The 21,635-nt window shown below is 36.9% G+C and overlaps 2 protein-coding genes across 2 annotated transcripts in view; both read left to right on the plus strand.

Annotated features, from left to right (window-relative positions):
• LOC123522508 (sperm-associated antigen 16 protein-like) overlaps positions 1-7,147 on the plus strand; it is a 480,569-nt gene extending 473,422 nt beyond the window's left edge. Inside the window, exon 5 of the mRNA XM_045297377.1 lies at positions 6,772-7,147. Within this exon, the coding sequence (XP_045153312.1) occupies positions 6,772-6,947 (176 nt within the window). The 3' untranslated portion in view covers positions 6,948-7,147. The remainder of the gene's footprint in view (positions 1-6,771) is intronic.
• Positions 7,148-7,930: 783 nt separating this feature from the next.
• VWC2L (von Willebrand factor C domain containing 2 like) overlaps positions 7,931-21,635 on the plus strand; it is a 191,696-nt gene continuing 177,991 nt past the window's right edge. The window contains exons 1-2 of the mRNA XM_045296823.1: positions 7,931-8,427; positions 10,789-11,261. Coding sequence (XP_045152758.1) covers positions 10,869-11,261 — 393 coding nt within the window. The 5' untranslated portion in view covers positions 7,931-8,427; positions 10,789-10,868. The remainder of the gene's footprint in view (positions 8,428-10,788; positions 11,262-21,635) is intronic.

A 21,635-nucleotide genomic window follows, 5' to 3' on the forward strand; every position in this document is an offset into this window, starting at 1 on the left:
AAGGGAGGAGGAAGGGAGGGGGATGGGAAAAAAGGAAAATGAGCTGATTCCGGGAACCCAAGAGGAAAGCAAATTTTGGGAATAATGAGGGTAACAAATATATAGATGTGCTTTACACAATTGATCTATGTATTGTGATGAATTTTATGAGCCCCAATAAATTGATTTAAAAAAAAGAAAAGAAAAGAAAAGAATGACGGAAGCCATGTAAACAAATCTTTTCACTTGTCACTTATGAACAACTTGGATGGAATATATAATATATGCAGCAGAACAGGTGAATGGAAAGAGAGAGAGAAGAAAGAAAGAAAGAAAGAAAGATAGGTGGACAAATAGACAGATTCCTAGAGGAATTTCTTAGTTTCACGAAGTAGTAAAATCAACATGGAATAAAGTAATTACAAGAGTAACGCACACATTACATTAAAAGTGTATTAATCTAGCATTTGTAGTGTTAAAAAATAAATCCTCAGTAACCACGTTTTTTGAATTTTAATTTAGAAAGAAATTATAAACAAAGAAATTGGTTTTAAAAAAAGAAACATGGACTTTGGACAATTAAGATGTTGATTGAGATCAGAGTTACCATCTTTTACTTTCATTCTTCACTATTTAAATGGAGGAAATGCTATGTCTTAGGTTGGATGAAAAACTTGTCAGGTAGCATGTATGGTTCTGACTGGTCAATGAGGGAGGACTTCTCATAGCTTCTCTAAGATAAAGAAGCAGCCTGGTATAGCATAATTTCTGTTTTAAAAGATATGTAAGAGCCCATGTATTCTGTTTATCAGACACCACCGGCTCTTCTGCAACAGCCTATATGCAACCCTGATTAGGTGAAGCTTTACTGCAATAATAAATATAGTGCACCAATTCCAGTCTTAAAAATAAATTGTCTAGATATGGAAGCAATTGAATGTTGAAAATATTAGGATAGCTCTCAGCTATTCCAGGTGTACATGCTCAAAATAAAATAAAAATTTTGTACACATACATAATGAGAATTAATTTAAAGCCTTTAGTTTGAAACAAAGGCCAATATTTATTTGCACATCTAAATTAACATGGAATTAAAGAGTTTCCCATTTATGTTGGTGTGTCCAAATGGCTAGAAATTTCCAAGTAAGACATTTACCACTTGATTTGCATAGAAAAATTTGCTCCATAATATTCTTTAGGAGAGTGTCTTGTCAATCATGCTTAAATTATCAAGTGCATTTGAATATTTATGTTCTTATTGTTGAGAATGTATCCAGTAAGACATGCACCAATCCCGTAGTTTTCACATGTATGCATCGTGATAGGATTAGTATTTTTCCAGTTTTGAAGCCATACTGCCCTTCCTCTTCAGAGTGGTTCTTTTCTCATTAACGTGAATTCACTGCCCACAGGGTTCTCCCCTAATGTTTCAACTTGTTGATATCAATTTGATTTGATGTAGATTGTTCCTAAAAGACTAGAATGTTCAAGGCAGACATTTTTTACTAGTTAAGCTAAACCATTGTTCCATTTTAAGATAATTGGTTTAAGGCTTTGTTTTGTTTTGTGTTTGTGTTTCTAAATTTTATTTACCCATTGTTGTTGAGCATATTGGGGGTGTTATACAAAAATCTGCTTGGGATTGCTTTAATCTTGACGTTATATATTTTGGATTGAAAAAAACATACTTTCTGAAACACACTCTAAAGGAGCTTCCACCACTCACCCATCAGGTCGCCCTACTCTGAGGGCACCCTTGTTTCTGCCGCTTTGGACGCTACACTACTAGTATTTATTCCATGTGGATAAATTTTAGTGAAGCGGCCAAATGAAGAGTAGACTCGGAACAGAAAGGAAATGGTCCCCTTCTGAGGGATCAGCCCCAGCTAACATGAGTGACACTGTGGTATCATGGCCTGACATCTGCCAGAAGATGGGCCCTTCAGGTTAGAAGGTGCTCAAAATCTACCTGGGGAAGAACTGGCTCCTCAAATTAAACTTGACATTCATAATGTGCATGCGACAAAGCTTTCAGGACCTTCATTTGCTGATGGAGCTGCAAATAGCCATTAATTATCAGAATGTAGACTATATGAAGCATGAATCTGGGAAAACTAGAAATCATAAAAACTGAAATAAAATGCACAAAGTCAAAAATTGGTTGTTTGAGTTAGATAATCATATTATTACTTGTGCAGTAAATTCAGAAATTGCATCACTTTCAAAATAAAAAAGAATATTTCAAGATCTGTCATGTAGAGTCCAATCTCTGATGGTCTGGTGTCTAATCTCCTAAAAGGAAATCCAGTTAGAACAATTATAATTCAGTTTTATGCAGTGACCACTATGGCCAATGATGAAGAAATTGAAGAAGTCTACCAATTTCATCAGTCTGAAGTTGATCAAACATTCCATTTAAATGCAAAGATTGGGGTCCGAGGTGACATGCACTGCTATAGAATCAATTCCAATTCTAAGAGACCCTATAGGACTGCCCTACAGAATTTCCAAGACTGTCATTCTTTATGGGAGTAGAAAACCTTATCTTTCTCCCTTGGGTAGCTGGTGGTTTGGAACCACTGGCCTTGGGATGAGCAGCCCAACACATAGCCCACTATGCCACCAGGGCTCCACAGATAACTTGATTATTTAAAAACTTACTGCCATCAAGTTGAATGGTTAATTACTAGCAACTGGACTACAAAAGTGGGAAACAAAGAGAAGAAGTCAATAGTTGGAAAACATAACCTTGGTGATAAAAATTGAGCTGGAGATCACATAAGAATTCATGGAGACCAATGGCTTCTTTATTGTAAATACTATTTTCAACAATGTAAATAGTGACTCTACACCTGGACTCACTAGATGAAATACACAGAAATCAAATACATTTATGGGAAGAATGATAGAGAACTGTCATTAGCCAAAACAAAACTAGGGAGCTTATTGCAAGCACCAGCAGTTATTCATGTGTAAGTCTCGGTTCCAGCTGATGAAATTAAAGCAAATCCATAAGAAGCAAAATATTCCACTGTTATGGTTACTTTGGTTTAATGAAGTTTTAATAGCAATTTGGTAACATATTTAAAATAAGCATTTATATAAAATTCCTCTTATATTTTACCTTTTTAAAGAGGCTAGTTTACATACAATGAATATTAGTATTTCAAGGTTCCATGAATTCAGCTATTTTAATTTCTGATATAGATTAAATCTAAGTTCTGATACAGACACAATGTTATTCTTTTTAAAATTATCATTTAGTCTTTGACATTTTCAGAGGAAAGATGAGTTATATTATTGGATTTTTCATTGCCAAATACTCATGCACATGTCCATAACTACTCTAATGTATTAGAAATGTGACTAACAATGGGACTTTTATTTCTGAGGGTTCTCTACCACTTACACCAGCAATTATTCATTTAATGCATTTTGATGAGTTCTTTTAAAAATCTTCTAAACCTTGAAAGTATTCAGCATTCCCATTCTGGAAAAACCAATTTTAGGTTCGGCATTGTGTGTCATGTAATAATTAAGTATATATTAAATATATATATCGTTCTTAATTTATACTGGTTTTAGGACTTAATATGAGTTCAAATAAACCTGAAAAGCCTCATCATAAAGTTGTTGGCTCATGTCTGTCCAGCAATGTACTTTTGGAAACACCTGAGGCATGACACAGAATTATATAACCCTACTATTAAAAAAAAAACACGAAAAAACTCAGGGCTATCGAGTCAATGCTGACTTATTTGGATCGCTGAGACAGTAACTGCCTACAGGAGTAGAAAGCCTACTCTTTCTCTCATGGAGCTGCTGGTGGTTTCGAACTGCTGACCATGGGGATCATAGCCCAACTCATAATCACTACACTACCAGGGCTCCAACCGTTAGCTTTCAATATTTTTTTCTCTATTGTATTGAACAAGCATTCAGAAAATTATTAAACATGTTCATAAGTATTACTAATTATGATTCGTATTGATTTCACTTCAACAAATATATCCATGTAGCTCATGCAGAGATCAAAGTTATGAGAACATATTAGCCCGAGCCAAACCCCTAGAGGAAGTGCATCACTGGGCACAGCAGCTGAGGACCATTGTCTCAAGAAACATCTATGTAAATTGGTATAACATACTTTACCAAGACAATGCTCTGCTTTGGCAAGTAGTAAAGGGGGACTTTAAAGCTTGTGAGTGGCCTTCTATGATGCAAATCCTGGCCTCTCCCCGGTCCAGAGTAAAGAAGAGTGAAGAAAACTTTTAAAACTGTGTAAAAAATAATAGCACAAAGGACTAAACTTAATCTTAGGATCCAGCAGAACTCGATGATGCACAGATTAAAACAACCTACGAGTCCGAAAGAGATAACAATTCTGGATAGAGTGGAAGAAAGTGTCGAACAAATTTCAGATTCACACAAAAGATCAGACGTAGAGGGCTCAGAGGTCCTGGCATAACCCTGAGGCCATGGCGCACTGTCACCCCTCGAGCCTCAAACAGACCTCATTCCCATGGCCGAACTTTCAGCCAAACAATACCGTGAATGGTGATGCAATAGAGTCAACATCAAACTGTAAGATTCAAACCAACCAACTGCTCTGAGGGATAAAGATGAAGCTGTCCACTCCCATAAAGATTCAGAGCCTCAGATAGCCTATGTAGGTTCACTATGAGTCAAATTGCTCAGATGGCAGTGTGTTATGTCATATCATAACACGAAGGGGTGTGCATTCTTTAGAACAATCAACCATACAAGAGCAGAAGGGCAGCATTTGGCCAGGGATAAAGCTCAGAAGGCAAGAATGAATAGCAAAGAAAGACAGACAGAAATGGGAAACTAAGGAAGTGGGAAGCATATTATTATATTGAAAGAATTGCAGTCAACATCACTAAACAAAATATGCCTAAATGGGTCAAAAACCAATTTACTCTATAAATTTTTAACCAAATAACAATTAAAAAGTGTCTAATGTAAGTATTAATGGTAGGGTATAACACCAAGTGGAGTAGAGGTGGGTGGGTGGAGGGATAGGGGAAGGGTAATTGTTTTTAACTAAATCTTTTTTATTATTATTTTAATGGGTTTCTGTACTGTATTTTGCATGGTTTTTTAAAATGGGAATAGTATATCTCCTTTTTCCAGGATGTAGCAATAAGAAAACTATAAGAAAAAAGGTTATTTGTTCCTTTCTTAAGAAAGTCACGACAGCAATTGCCCATAGAGTAGAGCTGATGGGGAAATCCACATGCAATGCCTCTGTCAGCAAAGACTTAGTACAAGAGGGTTTATAATAAATATTCACATCTGCTGCTTTGGACACCCTAATCCATCCTAAGGATCTTTGCTGTGTCAGGCATTGTTCTAGATGAAGAAGCCCAGTAGTTATAAAAGTTTGCAAATCGACCATATTTATCATGGTTAGCTTTACTTTTATAACTTTTCCCTGTTTTGGGAGCTATTCATGACCATTGGAGGTATCAATTGTGATAAAATATTTTATTGAGATTTTTATGGTAGTCTCATAGAATGATTTTTATGGAGTGAAAAAAATTCTTTTTTCACAATGTATCACCTCCCACAAAAAGGTATCATTGTTAACAATGTCATTCTAGATGTAAAAACCATAAAAGCCAAATGCCCAGTCTCTAAATTCAATGTGCTTGTGATTAAGTAGCTGGCTCCATGCTTAGGGTGTCATCCTGAGGAAGTTGCTTAGCCCTGCAAACCTTCCTGCTCCATCTATGTCATTATCACCAGATCACTGAAAGTAGTTTATGGAACACTCAAGATCAAATATTAGATATAGTATCTAGCATGTAGATAGAGCTTAATGCATTGTAACTATTATTTCTAGTTAGCACATGATAGCACACCTATCTTCTAATTGTGATTAGATAACATCATGTGTAGTACTAATGTTCTTGTTCATCCTAAGAACTGAGCTTCTGTAAATATATTCTATTCCTTTTAGTTGCATCCACATTTCCTGGTAGCTTGCTATTGGACTTCCTTACCAAATGTGTTCATTGAAATTGGATTAATAATATGTTTTCACTTTAGGGAAAAATGCACACCAAAAATTCACGATAAAAATTAGGGGACTACTCTGTGCTGTATTTGGCTCTCTTGTGTAATACAATTTATTTTAACTGAAATTTGGATATATATTAGAATGGAAAAAACTAAGTCATCTTTGAAATGAAGATATCCAAATTGATCTTACATACAAACCAGTATAATATTTTTTCATGAATATCATAACTCTGAAAGAAAATGTATATTATGGTATTTTAATGTATGATTTAAACAGAATCATAATAAATAAGTTTGAAATATAATTAATTCAAAAATTTTTAAATATCTGTTATGTATCTTTCTTATAATTAAGTTTCCAAACATATGCTTTTAAAGACTTCTAAACATACATTTTATTTGAAAAAGGAAACCGCTCTCATACTTGCTTTAAACAATGTTCTCACAACACTTTCTTAATCACAAATATATGAACAGCAGGGCACTTGCTGACCTCTGCAAGAAAGGTAGGTGGGGCACTGTTTTTCACTGACTCATCCTGAAATGTTATCATCATTAGTTTGTCTTAATTTTACTCAGCCCATTCCAAATACAGACAGAAAGGAACTTATCCTTAATGCTTGGCATCTAAGAGAAATTAAAGTTGAAACAAAATTGAATGTTCCATTGTTCAAAGTAAAACTTAGATCTCTCTCTCTCTCTCTCTCTCTCTCTCTCTCTCTCTTTCTCTCTCTCTCTCTCTTTCAGGTCGAGTTTTAGCTCAGGCGAGCGGCAATGGGGTTGTCCATTTGCTAGATCTTAAATCAGGGCAGATTCACAAATTGCTGGGCCATGAGACGGAAGCACACACGGTGGTGTTTTCCCACGATGGACAGAGTCTGTATTCCGGAGACTCTGATGGCACGATTCGAAAGTGGTCTTGATGGTCAGCATATCTTACTGCGGAGGGGTATTCCCCTCATGGCTTGAAAATGCCTCCAGTCGCCCCAAGATCAGTAAATGTCTGGTTAAATATGCCAGCAGGCAGCATTTACAATTTGTTTCAAAATATGGTTTGGATATGTGCTTTAATCCTCACTCCAATTATTAAAAAATAAATAAAATAGAACTTTCTGTGCATTGATTCGTGTCTACGTCTTTTCCCTTTCTCTCGTTTTGATAAGAAGCCAGACACGGCTGTTTTGCTAGAGGTTTAGAAGAAACAGCTATACAATGACGCCTAATGACAGACTAGATGAATTACAGGAGATTGATTTTTTATGTTAGAGAACAAACTGCAGAAGAACCTAGCTACTTTTTTTTTAATCAAACCCGAACTGCAGAAAGAGCTGAAGTTTAATCATATTACCCTAGGAAAACCTGTCTGCACCTCCAGAGGCCAATAGAAGGTGCGAACGCTCACTTTCACTGATTCTTGGGCAATGAGTACGCCTTTATCTATTAATAATAATCCGGGACTGCAGATGGTTTAAATCTAAATGCCGGGCTCTTGCGGAACTTTCATCTCTGCAGCCCATCCAAGAATACATTAGGCATAATTACGATGCTTTTGTTGTTGTTGTGATTTCAATGCAAATGAGCATCCCCCACGTAGCCAGCCCCTTTCCCCCTCCTCCCGCACGCATCCGCTGTAGAGAGAAAGCGCGTCTGCTGGGGGAACGCTCTAGCGCGGGCTGAAGCAGCAGCCTGGGGATTTCGACCGCGCTGGGCTGGGGAGCCAGTTGTTGGCGCTGTCCGCGGTGCTGAGGAATTCCCGGCTGCTGGCAGAACGAGCTCCAAATCAGCAGTCTGCAAACTGCTCTCAGTGGTGCAGAAGCCCAGCTAAAGTTCCTCCTTGCCTTCACGTCCACAGTTAACATTTTCTGGTGTGTAAGAGGGGATGCAAGCAACATATTGTGGATGAAGCTGCTGGTGTTGCCGGCGGAGCGGGCTTTCAGCTTCACCATGCTGTTGCTGTTTGTGATCCTGAGAGCCTAGCCAAATCACCTCTACTGCCGTAGCAAACACTGTGTAAGTGAACTCATGTGTGGAGGAGGCGTAATCAGCCGGGAAATTTCATAGAAGGATCCTGGAAAACGCTAAAAATAAGTTCGACATGATTCTACTACGAGGATCTGGATTTCTACAAGACCAGCTTTGCTTCTTGCTTTGAATTCTGAAGAGAGGTCCAAAGCTGATTTCTTATGTGTGTCTGCTGTGTTTCTGCCTGGCAGGGCGGGAGACTGCTTCTTGACTGTGTTTTGAAATGGGAGGTAGAGAGAATGGAATGCCTAAAATTAATGCCTGAAAATGTATTCTTTGGGTAATTAAAGAGGAACTGCTTTCCTAAAGCATACTTGACCTTTTAGTTCCTACTGGTCTGTGACCCCCACCACCACCACCATTACCCTCCAGGGTGATTAGGTAAGTGTATCTTCTGACATGAGTTTTTCTCCCCCCCCCCCTCCAAAATAAATAGATTTAGTCATTTAAAATCGTATGTTAGCAATCTGGGGTGGGGTGGGGGAAAGTTTAGCTTGGAAGTAATCCTCATATTGGCAATGTTTGCTTTACTTATTGAAACCTTCAGGTAAACATTTCATTTGTTGTTTTTTTTTAATGTTTCTTTTCCTAAATAGTGTCATAAATTGTACTAAAAAGCCTAATTTATAAAGAAGGCTGGTTTTTTTAAACATAGCCATAGAACTTTGTTATAATAAAAAGAAATCCTTGTTTTCTTCATGCAGATTTAAAAATGAATTTCCTAAAATAAAGGCATGCTTAATGTTTATATAAAGTATGTCTTACATCCCTATTTTTACCTCTCAGCTTACATTTATTATGACCTTATACATTAATGCCTACCTGTAGCTTTCAAAAGAGATCATTTTCTGCCTATAACCTTTTGACGCTGAATGATATGTGTATTTTATGTGGAATATCTTGCACGTATTGACAGCTACTATAGGAATACTATAGGGAAGCACAATAGCTCCCCTTTCTTCCAACACAAACTTTCCAAATGCATGAGCGATGTATCTTAGCATGTTTAATTAGTAAAATATATCTATGCTTTTTGTAGAGGTTTCGGTTATGCTTGTGGCTTCTGTAGTAATTTAAGAGAAAGAAAAATGCTTTGTCAATGGAGCTCGCAGCTTCTGAAGTAGAATTACAGGTTTGCATTTTCTTGTACTGTCATGAATCATTATTTTTGACACATTTTAAAAGAAACCCCTCTACATTATCATTACTTCCCCCCCAAAGCATATTAATATTAGAAAGCAGTCTTTCTTTGGGAGGAAAGCATAAATAGTCTAGCATCTTTCTATTACTAGAATTTGCATATCTAACTTAAAATACACAAGAAAATATAACAGTACATGAAAAGTTTCCTCAAGGTATCTTTTTAAAAAATCAGCATCTGTATAGGTCAGACTGAAAAGAGGTGGTTTTTATCATTAGTCTTTCTGTGATCTGAAAATTAACCAGTAAATGACATTTAAAAATGATCTATGAATTCCCTATGGACAATCTTAGCAATATTGGTATAAAGCCAATAGCATATAAATAGACAAATGAACTACCTGGCAGTGTTTTCCTTGCCTGTTCCCCCTCAAAGACACAATTTCCCCAGAGCCTTTGTGTGATTTGGTCACTCTAAATCTTTGTATAAAAGCTCACTGCCAACACTCCAGACCACGGACTAGGACTAAGTACAGTTTACCAGACTCAATGCCACCAAAACTAATAGGACACACTTACTACGAATTAACAGTGACATCCTATCACAGTGCTTCCAAAGTTCCATGAACACTTTTGTGCTGACTTGGCAAGGCAGATGGCCTACATGCAAATATTTTTTGGTATTTGTAAGGAGAATCATGTTTTCAAGACAGTGTTAAGTTAACACAGTCATTAATTCAAAGAATACCACATGAACGATAGTTTCAAATTGCTGTAAAAATATTAGCAGACACGTCTTTCTTGCCCACTAGGAGCTTACCTCCTAAATGAAATCAAGATGTGGACAATAGTACAAATAGTTATATTTTTGTAAATTTTGTGCAATATGCTACGTTCTAGTTAGCTATTTATTCTTTTAACTTTAATTTTATTCAGTGTGAAATAGTGCATGCTGTTCTGAGCCTTAGTTATATTTCAGAATGCAGATTCTTGCTCATGGGAGACCAGCAACGGCTCACCAATTATGGACATACAGAAGCAGAAGGGCTTTCTACTAGCTCGGTCCCAACCAAAATTTACCTTTAACTGTGGTTTGACCCCCTTTCTTTTAGAATTACATTCTTACCTGACCAACTTATCAGTTTTGATACAGATGATTATTACCTATATATGTAATTATACAGATATATGTATCACACATATATATATATATTCCATCACTGATTTATTCAGTTTTATGAGTAATATTGTGAATCCAAATATTCTTGAGCTACTTCTAAGTAGCTATTTACCACCATCTTTCGAGACCCAGTAAAACCAATTCTAATAATCCAGTGAAACACAAACCTTTCGAATTCAGGTCAATCCAAGTTGAAGGTTCCTAGGTAAAGTCCTTGACAAATGGCATTTTCATGCAAATATTGCCAAGGATTGGCTCTCCAAACTTCTTAATAGAATGTAGGCAGCTGCATGAACTTAGTCTACTTGAGGTCTTAGTATCTTTGTGACTGATCCCAAACCAACAGGTTAAGAGTTTGGCGTTAATTATTTCTACATTGTTTTTTATATGCCAAATCATTCTCTTTAAATATTTATTTTCAGCCTACCCTTCTTGTATTCCCATGGAAGCAGCTGGGTATATTTAATATTAGGACCACATCCAGAAGTCTTTGAGGAGGGGGATGGCTCTTCTTCATATTCATGAAGCCTGCATACTTCTGTTGGTCATCCCTGGATTGGTCACTTCTGCTGCCATCAGTCATGAAGACTATCCTGCTGATGAAGGCGACCAGACCTCCAGTAATGACAATCTGATCTTTGATGACTACCGAGGGAAAGGGTGTGTGGATGACAGCGGCTTTGTATACAAGTTGGGAGAACGATTTTTCCCAGGGCATTCCAACTGTCCATGTGTATGTGCTTTGGATGGACCTGTTTGCGACCAGCCGGAATGCCCTAAAATTCACCCAAAGTGTACTAAAGTGGAACACAATGGATGCTGTCCTGAGTGCAAAGAAGTGAAAAACTTTTGTGAATATCATGGGAAAAATTACAAAATCTTGGAGGAATTTAAGGTATGACTGACCCTCCATTTTTTGTTGAGTACTATTTTTTCATGCAACATGCTTAGTAGAATGCTACATTAAAATAATAAAGCAAGAAAACTGTATTTTCAATTCCCTTTGAATTTCAAACAATAGTCTTCTGGTTGACATAAGTAACTCTGTGGTCAAGAAGTAGTGAATTGGTTTACTGATCAATCAATATATCTGGTGTTTCATAATAACCTTGCTCTTCAGAAGATGTGGGCCATCTTGATGACTTCTATATTTTTCCTTTAAACTGTTCTTCTTTGTTATTACAACACATGTCTCCTAAGGGAAATTCAGTTTTGTTTGTAGACTATAATTTTTAAACTTCATTTTAAAGTACTGTTGGATTATTTTGTGGCTTATTAGCCTGTTTTTGGAGTCACGGTTTAGCATTAATTGTTTAGGATATGGAAAAGTAAGTGATACAGAGACATATTTCTGAGTTGTGGCCATCGTGTTAAGAACATGAAGAACAGACGATGGATTTCTTCTGTTTTCTGCTGACCAGGTGTTTACTCCCAGCATCCCACAGAAAGCTGAAGTTTCATCTCAGCCCATTGTAGAGGGGAGGTTAGGGATTTTTGTTTTTTAAGAAAAACACTTTTTTTCTTGGTCTCTACTACATTTAGAGAGGCCTGGAAGTTCAATTTTAGCTCTTCTTGGGTTCCTGTTCCTCCGATGGCTAGTTTTAATTAGGATGGCCTCACAAAGTCCTCTCTGTATGTCATGGGAGTGTGTGCCTTGGTATGTCTGTTATTCTGACGCCTTGATAGGAAAGGTCTTCATTTCATCTAGCCAAGTTCTGTGACTGAGAACCTTATAGGCACAAAGAGATCGAGTTCACTTTTAGTTATATGACTGTTTATGTTGGAGAGAAAACTCTCAGTTATTTGTGCTGACCAAACTTTTTGTTCCACAAGAGCCAAATGTCATCAAATGTTAACATATGAAAAATCAGTTTTGACTGATTATAAGTATAATGGAAAGATTCAATGTATTTCTATTTCGCTACCTAAAGTCCATGACAGATTAAGAGTTCAAACTATTTCTAATTTACCTCAAAATACCAAATTACTTTAGTTATTCTTTAGGATGAGAGGGAAATTTTTATGATAATCTTCCCATTCAATTTGTAGACATTCATTATATAGACATAAAAATTAATCTAGATTTTCTCTTTCACATATTATACCATTTTGTTGGAGAAGTTTGAAAAGGTACTTGCAAACCTAGAAAAAAATTGTCATTATTGAACACGTGTTAATTCAAAGTATAGTACATTCAGTTATTTTTTTGGTTACTAAAATAGTGAATATACTTTGACACAAGCTATTTTTGTTTTTTGGTTCATGGGAGTAAAGAAAATACTGAAAACATGAGTTGATTCTAGATGTGGATCTAGAACTGTGCCTGTCCCCTAGCATGCACATACTGCTAGACCATACTGTAGGAACAAGCTTAGCCAAAACAAGCGTATATCCAATAAAAACTTTTATATTTATATAAGTTTGGTAATCAATACTTAATAAACAAAATACGGACTGATGTTTGAATTTAGTTAACTTCCATGAAATTTCAATGAATTATTTTTCTTCTATGCATTTGACTCTATCGCAGAGGTAATAGCAATTTTAATAGGTCAAATAGTACATAGATATATAAATATTAATACTTGCCCAACCCAGCTAACTATATGTAGCTATTAAAATCAATAGATAGCCAGTTGGTGCATGCAGCTTTTCTGCCTGACTGTATGTTTCATGGGCTTTAAAAAGGTAATTTTAAAATAAGAAAACAGGTGACATTTATTCACAAGGATTTATAGCGTCATAAAAAGCTTTAGAAATTATCTATGGCAGGTTCCTCATTAAGAAAAAGGAACTCAGACCAAGAAAACTGAAGTTACTTTCCCAGAATTGTCAAGGTATTTAACTTTATCTAACAATAACGTTTATACAATCTCACAATGCCCTTTGGCTCTAGAGTCAAGTAGATTTGAGTTCAAGTCCCCCTTTCAACACTGCTCTGTGTGACTTTGAATGAAGCCTTCTATCACGGTAAGCCTCTGTGATATTGACTATTAAGCAATCATAATAATAACTACCTTAATTTGGGAGGAGATAATACAAAGATTTAATGAGACAAGTTATGTGAAATCATTAGCCTTGCAATGAATGACTGCTACCTAACAGAGGTTAAATAAATGACTATACAATTCTCTCTAATATTCTAATAGAACCTAATATTCATGGATGTTACTCTAAGTTCTGAATTCATTTGTATCATCATCCATATCATTCAATGGAAGCATAATTTTAAAAATATTCAATTACAAGAATTTCAGTATCTTTGAATATGCTCTACTCATTATCCCTATGAACTCTATTCCCTAAGTAAACCTTAGCTCAAGCTAGGGAGGTGGTGGGCTTAATAAATAAATAGTTTATACTGGCAAATACGAAATTGATGATCAGAAAAGCAATACCCCCACCAAATTCACAATAAAAAAGTGTTTTGGAATTTAATAAAATATAATTAGTCCTTTTATCTGCCAAAACAGTTACCAAGAGACATGTAACTAATTTTCAAAGAGACCTGGAAAGGTAATGTAATCATCTTAGTATGTTGTTAAGGAGTTTGTATTATGAACTATCCTTTATGTATAGTGAATTCATCCAATGAGCATTATTGAGACCCTCAGTCCCTAAGATACTGTAGAGGTACTTACATGGAAAAATACACTCTTCAGAAGGCCATGTTTAAACTCACAAGTCAGGCATAATCAGTGTTGAGAAGGAAGGGCCTACATTTAGCTGTCTCATTATGAAGGCAAATAAAAATTGCTGGGATGTGAACTCAGAATCCTATCAATATTCTGTAGAGTTTCATCAAATAAGACTTCTTATACCAAAGGATGGTGGTTGATCTGGAAAGATGGTAATTCCAAAGAAGAAACTTCTTGAGCAGCATTGGACCCTGAAGTCTGCAAAGAGAAAAATAAACGATGAATCACAGTGAGTGGTATCTGACTAGACTACTGCTTGAGTAAGAGAGTAATCTGTTTGGGTGTGTGTTCATAGACAGTAGAAGGGAGACAGACTCGGCCCAAAATTGTATTTGTTCTGAGGAATACTAGAATAAAATGCAGGTTGTTTTGCATAAAGACGACCCACTAAAATCAGATTTTTAAAAAGAGTCCTTTGTGTATGAGCCCAGAATTTAATAAAGCTGCAGAGCAACTAATGGCAGAAGAAGAAGGGGGAAATGTTCATTGCAAATAAAAAGGATGTGATAACCAACATGCAGACCACGAAAACATTCGGACATGTTTTGGTTTTTTCAAGAATTATATCCGAATTTCAAATCCTAATCTAGATCTGTTCACCCAGCACTCCAAGTACTGCAAATCCTTGTGTTTGCATGCTCCCCTTGCCACCCAGCGTAGAAAGAACACTCTTGAGACATTGTTTGTCTCTGTAACCCCTATTACTTCAAGACTCCATTCAGATCTCATCTCTCCTGGAAGGTCTCTTTGCCTACCATTGAATCCAGAGTAGGAGGCTTGCTCCTTTCTTACCTACTCTCCCCAAATACTGAGCACCCTGTTACTGCAGAAATTAAAGACACTGTAAGAACTGTACCTGCATTATAATGCATTTCAGAATGCTATGATGTGTATACTTTCATTAGTCTTGCTTTACTTGTTCAAGATCACAGAACTAGAATGTGAGAGAACTAGAATTCAAGCCCTGGCAGTTTGGCAAGAGAAGCCAATCATGAGCCACCACCTCTAATGCCTCTATTACACGTAACAGATCACCCAGCTCTCCTACTAGACTATTTGACACTGGCCTTCTTTTTGCTTCTTCTATATTCACAGTCCCCAGCACAGGAAATCAATCCATTTTTTGGTGAATGAACGAAGGGATCCTATTATATGTGGGCCTATGAAATTAGAGTACAGTTAGAGATTTGGGTTTGGGTTTTTTTTTATTTTTAAGATGGCTTTGAGAACTTAGGTTCCCTTCAAATAGTCTTCCTCTCTATGTTCCTTTCATCATTTAATTGGTTAGGGAAGCTCTCAAAGTTCAAATAAATTGTCCTTTGGACAACTAAAGTTGACAATGACGGATCACATATCCAAAACTCTCACTGGCATTGAGCCCTTTCCGATGGACAGGACTCGCTGAGAGAATTCCTGTTTATGTCCTCATTTTACCAGCCCAGCCTCCCTTTGCTTCTCCTCCTCAAGACTGATTTTGGATTGGAGTCTCGATCCATGCATTGCATAAGTACCTCGTGGTTAGGTAAGCACTCTCACTCTGCACATTTGCAAAATCTAAGTCCCTTTTCAATCTTTTATGATCACCAAATTTCAAAGTACACTGACCCACATGTATCACCTGATGAAAAGAATAATGTTCACAAACTTATACTAGTTTTCTTGTCTCCCTTCTCCCAATAAAGCTCCAACACTTACTAATGCAAACTTTATAGATTTTTTTTCTCTTTTTGATTCCTTTTGAAAACTAAATTCTCCAGTGTCTGGTAATATCGTACTCTAAGAAAGACCACCGTATAGTAATGTGTACCCAACTTTAAAAATAAAATAAGGAGTATGAATATTAAAATAACATTCCCTACCTATAAAAGAGAAAAAGTTGGTTGGAACTGTAGGCTCTATCAACTTTTGCTTTTGTGCATAACTATCCCATGCCAAGAAATGCATTTTAAAAATTTTGCTCACAATTTTTATACCTGTGATTCTACTAGAGTTAGTAGAATCTGGATATTTCTTTATATTTTAAAACCTCTGCTTTCATTTTGGGTCATAAACTGAAGGTTAGCCTAATTACAGCTGAAGGACAAGGTCCCTTTCCCGTAGGCCATTTTTTAATTCAAAGTGATTTTCTCAGCCAACACCGAGGTCCCGAAGTTTCGATTTGGATTTGGATTTGTCCAAGACCCACCTTCCTCTGCAGAGAGTGACCTTTGTGTTTTTCTCATGATGAGCCGAAGACAATGGATCAGGCCTCATAATTTTCTATTTTTAAAGTTAGGTGTGAGTATGCAAATTAAAAAATTAAATATGCATGATACCATGCCATCATAAGCTGTCTAGTCTTTGCCTTGAGGGTTTTATTTCATCTTTAAGTCTTGAGGACAGAAGTAAAAAGGACCAAAAAGCAAACAGAGTATTCTGAGAACTCACACTGCCACACCCAGTAGACCTTAAGCAAACGTAGGTTAAAAGTGGCCTACTTCCATAAGGGGCTCAGTCACAGAGGCAGATTTTCTAGCTGCCTCTTTGATCTTCATCCCTGTCCCGAATGCCAAATATCATGACATTAAATCCATAAAAGTGTCTGAGCAAAAGGAAAATTTGAATTTGGATTTGAGAGATGTATTTGATGTCTGGTTGCTTTTAACATAAACACAGTAAGGCAATAGGGATCCAATATATAGAAAACAGGAAATGTGGAGGCTGTGGAGAACTCTCCGTTAAAGGGACTAATACCAAACACCATGCAGAAACACAATTTATTGCTCCACTCACCTATTACCATCTGCCACTGAGCCAGATTTTTATGAAAGACATGTAAATGAAGAGAGTTACAGTAGGCAGACTGGTAAACAACTCATCTTTCCAGAGGTGTGAAAGTTGTATTTATTTTAATAACAGTGAAAGAGGTAGATTTTGAGATGTGGAAGGATTTTTTTTAAATAATTTTACAGAAGAGGCAGTTCACAAATTTTTGAGTAATGATTAATCCAGTCACCAGAGGCATTTTGAAAACCCCATCTGAAGAAGTTCTAGGGTCAATAAGCATTTCATACAACAATGATATTTGGGGAATCTTTGTTGGGATTTTGAAAGGTGAAGAAGTCCAACCCCACAATTATTCACGATGAAAAATATAGTTTCTATTCTGAAGAATGTGTTTCATGTATTTAATAGTAAGGTGCCCATGAGTGAGTTCAACAATGGCCTCTCCTTTGAAGTTGCCACAAAAGAGGCTAAGTCACTAACTACTTCCCCACATAGAAAGTTTAGAACTAATGGGTACAAAGTGGAGATTTTCGGAAGTAAGGTTTTCTTTGTATATATCCAGGAAGTCTATACTCAAATTGTAATCTCTGACCAATTTTACCAGAGATTAAAAGTCAACTTGACTTAATTTATTGCACCCTTCCTTGGTATTATATTTGCCTTTTTAAAGTTTCACAAAACTACATAAACACTAGACAATAAATCCAACATTAAAATTTTTTTCAAATGCTCCACTTAAAATTGGAATTGGTCCATATCATTTAATACTTTAAAAAAGGGGCGGGGGTAATTTATAACAGTAAATGACTACCAAGTTAACCCTGGGGAGTGAAATAGCCCATTTTCAGTCAGGATTAGTCTCTTGCTTTGAATTTCAAGAAAATTGATGGTCGGTAAAGCCTTCAGTTGTTGGATGGGAGAGTAATTTTTCATACTCACCCGCGGTATTTATTGCTGTCCTTCTTCTTAGAAGATGCTGTGATAATGGTGATAACTGTTTGATAAGTGTGACTGCAGAGATTGGTGGCTGTGCTTCTATGTCCTGTGCACAGGGAAAGATTGGCATTTGATTTGCAATCACGCCTGAGATTTGCAGGGCTTGTCGCCGTTTGTGACGACCTCAGACTTGAGCGCAGCCGTCAGCTGTTTGCACACACTGCTGTCCCGCTCCCTACTGAATCGTCAATAGCCAGAGCAGGTGAAGCTAAAAGCCAGAGACCTGGGAATTTGTCTGTCTTTAACGGTGTCCTTGGCTTGCCTCTTGCAAATAGTTACTCCAGGTGTGCAACTTTGGGGATAGGTTGGGAACCTGTCTATTTTAGATTGTGTTATTTTATTCACCAAAATACATTATGGGTCAATAATGTGGTATTGACCAACATTTTTTTTCTTGATTTATAACCTGGAACTACATTTTTATGCACAGTGTATGAACTAGAGCCAAAAAACTTGTGGAAAAATTAAATTATCTTTTAATTCCATTTTTTCCACAAATGTTTTGAAGTCTCCTCGTATAATGTATACAATCCAGATTGCAATTGCCCCACACATACACTGATGTGTGTATGTGCGCACGCACCCCCACAGGTGTCCATCTGCGTGTGTGGATTAAATGGGGAAAAGTGGGAGTGCTCTTACTTTATTCCCTTTGATTAGATGAATTCTTTGTTTCTACTCCTTCTTATGCCTCCCGGTCATATTCTTGTTTTGCTTTGGTTTCTGACTATTAGTTTATACATCAGGCAGTGTGCTTTGGAAGAATAATACAAGAAAGAAAGTATCTATTTTGGTTTTAGTTGTTCTTTGCCAAACTTTCAAGGAAGAGCTTTGAAAAACAATCTTCGGAGATTTGAAGCATTCACTGAGTTCAGTTACTGAGATGATCTCTTTTCCAATATCCAATAATTCACAAAAGCCGTGTCATCAAGTCAAGGTGGACACTGCGCACCCCTACAGGGCATGTCGGGTAAGGTGTCCCAGGCTGCAGTCTGCAGAAGCAAAGGGCTACATCTTTCTCCCGCGGAGCGGCCGTTCAGTCACTTTACATTGAACGCTGGCTGGTTTCCGAATCTGAACTTTTGGCTTTTATCACCAGTTCTGATTAGTATCAGTGATTTCAGCCTGACACACCTCCATTGTTGAGTGTCTTGCCGCTAGCCTACTGTGTAGCACCTAACAAGACACTCAGCTGTACAAGGACTTAGTGACACTCTTAGTGTCTGAAGTATAGAGTGACAAGAAAAATCATTTATCTTCTGAAAAGTTTTCAGATGGAGTTACTTTTTCGGTTGTATAAAAGTACACGGTTCATTTTTGCCCTATTATGTCACGTGACCATGAATAAAACTCAATAGACTTGTTCCCTTTCTGTCTGTCTATGGAATAGACACAATGAGATCATCACATGCACCTGGTGATGATTACAGAGTAAAGGGAACTTGAACATTCACATAAATTCATAATTGAAAATCCTATCAGTTCATAACATTGTTTGTTCTTGTTTTTCTCGATCATTACTTGTTTGAGATTTTAAAATGACTCTTGTGTTTTGTCACCACCATTGTTAAACTACTTGGCCAAAGATTGGATGTATAGTATCTGAGTTGACACAAAAGCCACCGGTTTATAAAATAGCAAGCATTGTGGTTTATTCTCCATACTCTATGCCCTTACTTGAGAGCTGACCATAGAATTTTAGAGTTGGGAAAGTAAGTTGTCCTACTCTCTCCTTGATTGTAAAGGCCAATGACAAAAGCCAAGGAGACTTGTGATAGTACCAAGCTATATACAGGTCCTTCCTGTGGCCTTCCCACTCCCCCACTCCCCAGTCTTACTCCCTCAGGGTTTGACAGGAAAATGCAAGTCCATTTGCATCTTCCTTTCCAATAAATACATTGGAAGCAAAATTTTACTTCAGCCAATTGTCTATAGAAATGTGAAATCAGGACCCATCACCATGACAACCCGGAGTTACAAGAAGATGAGAACAATAAAATATTGGCACCTCTAAATCCATCTTTGACATGGATTGAGTACAATTTACAAAATGAACCAAAGTTCCCCAAGGCTCTGCTAAAAGGGGGCTATTTTGTCTAAAAGTGAAAATTGCTATAGTGAAACCCAGCAATACAGGTCAAAATAAAATAAAACTATATTTAACCCTGTCTTTATTTTCAGTGGGGCTACTCTATACTAGGATATCACAAAAGAACTCAATTAGTTGTGCTTTCCTGTATATTTCAGTGACGTTTTCAGAACTGAGAATCTGTATTCTTGGTTTTCACTCAGCAAATCTCACCTATCACTACATGGAGGAGACGGGATGTGCAAAAGGGATGATGTTTCCACAAATCTTCAGCTCCAGGGCAGTTGCCAAAGACATAGCCCTAACCAGGCTGATAGTTAGCTTTGCCTTAGGAATGTTGCAAGTCTGATTTCTAAGCCTCACCACCTAATTATTATGAATAGTTATTTAAAGTGACATTTTTCTAAAATTTCCCAGAGTACTCTAACTGAGGTTGGAGCTGAGGGTGGAGGTCACTTCCCGAATGGAACCTTTTCCAGACTCTTTTGTAGTGAACACCGAAGAACTAGTAAGATGATTGTAAGGGTCCCAATTTTTTTTTTTTATGATTAGTTTGAGGAACGATGCATTCTCTCATCTCCTTTAGGAATTCTCATAACACATCAATATACTAAAAGCTCTTCAGCGTGTTTCCATGGTTTATTTTAGAATCCTGAGTGATGAACTCAGATGCTGGCTGAAGATTGGATGTTTGAGGCCACTCAGAGAGACATCGAAGAAAGCCTGGACTGTCTCTTGCTGAACACCCCGCCTCTCCACTGACAGATGGGTCAGCTCAGTCTTGGCAACTTGTTTGTTTGTATATACAGTCGCAGAGCTACAATTTCACAAGTTCAGTCAAAACTAGATTTAATGTGGGCACTGGCACTGACCAGCCAGGTGTCCCCAGCACTCATCGCCATGCTTTTGCATATAACATGCCTCCCTATTAAATAATGTACATACACAGGTCAAACGCATAGGATTCGTAGCTCACTCATATGAGGTGACTATTCAGCATGAAAAGCCATGTAAGGAGCTGGGTATTTGTATAGAAATAAGGTATTTTACCTTTTCTTATTCACTATCCACATTTCTAAAACAGAGTGAAGATTAAAAACTATCCGGCATACACTAAGTAACTTATAAAGACTACTGAACAGCTTTACTGCTATTGTTATTAAATTGAATTTAATCTCAGACTTCACAAATTTATATGACAGTAGGACTTTTTTTTAAACTCAGAGCATCTATTAACATCTTAAAGTCCATAGGCATTCAATGAGACATATCTGAGGAATATTTGCTAATGATGCAAAATTTCCTATAATAATTTTATGGGGGCAGTTGCAAAGAGAAATCTGTTTGACTCATCTTAATCTTTCCTTGCCTACTTCGTAAAGCTCCCAAAATTTCATGTTATCTTGTATTATGGACATTTAGAATTAATGTTATGTAAAGAAGCATTTTCAATGTAAAATCACCTATCCAAAATAACAATGAGATTCACGTATGGCAGATAATCTAGAACAAGGCAAACTGCAGTCCCTGAGAAAAATGCAGCTTGCCCCCTCTTTTTGTACATCAAATTGTCTTGGAGCAGAACATACTCAGTCCCGCAGATATTGTCAATGGCTGCTGGTGGGCTGCAGCTCACAATGGAGAAGTCAACACAAAGATTATACACAAAGTTGGGAGTATTTACTATCTGGCTCTTTATCTTGAAAAAAAAAAAAAAAAA

This window comes from Echinops telfairi, unplaced genomic scaffold (assembly GCF_000313985.2).
Source record: "Echinops telfairi isolate 266 unplaced genomic scaffold, ASM31398v2 ScPeMD7_3;HRSCAF=10, whole genome shotgun sequence".
Taxonomy (NCBI): Eukaryota; Metazoa; Chordata; class Mammalia; order Afrosoricida; family Tenrecidae; genus Echinops; species Echinops telfairi.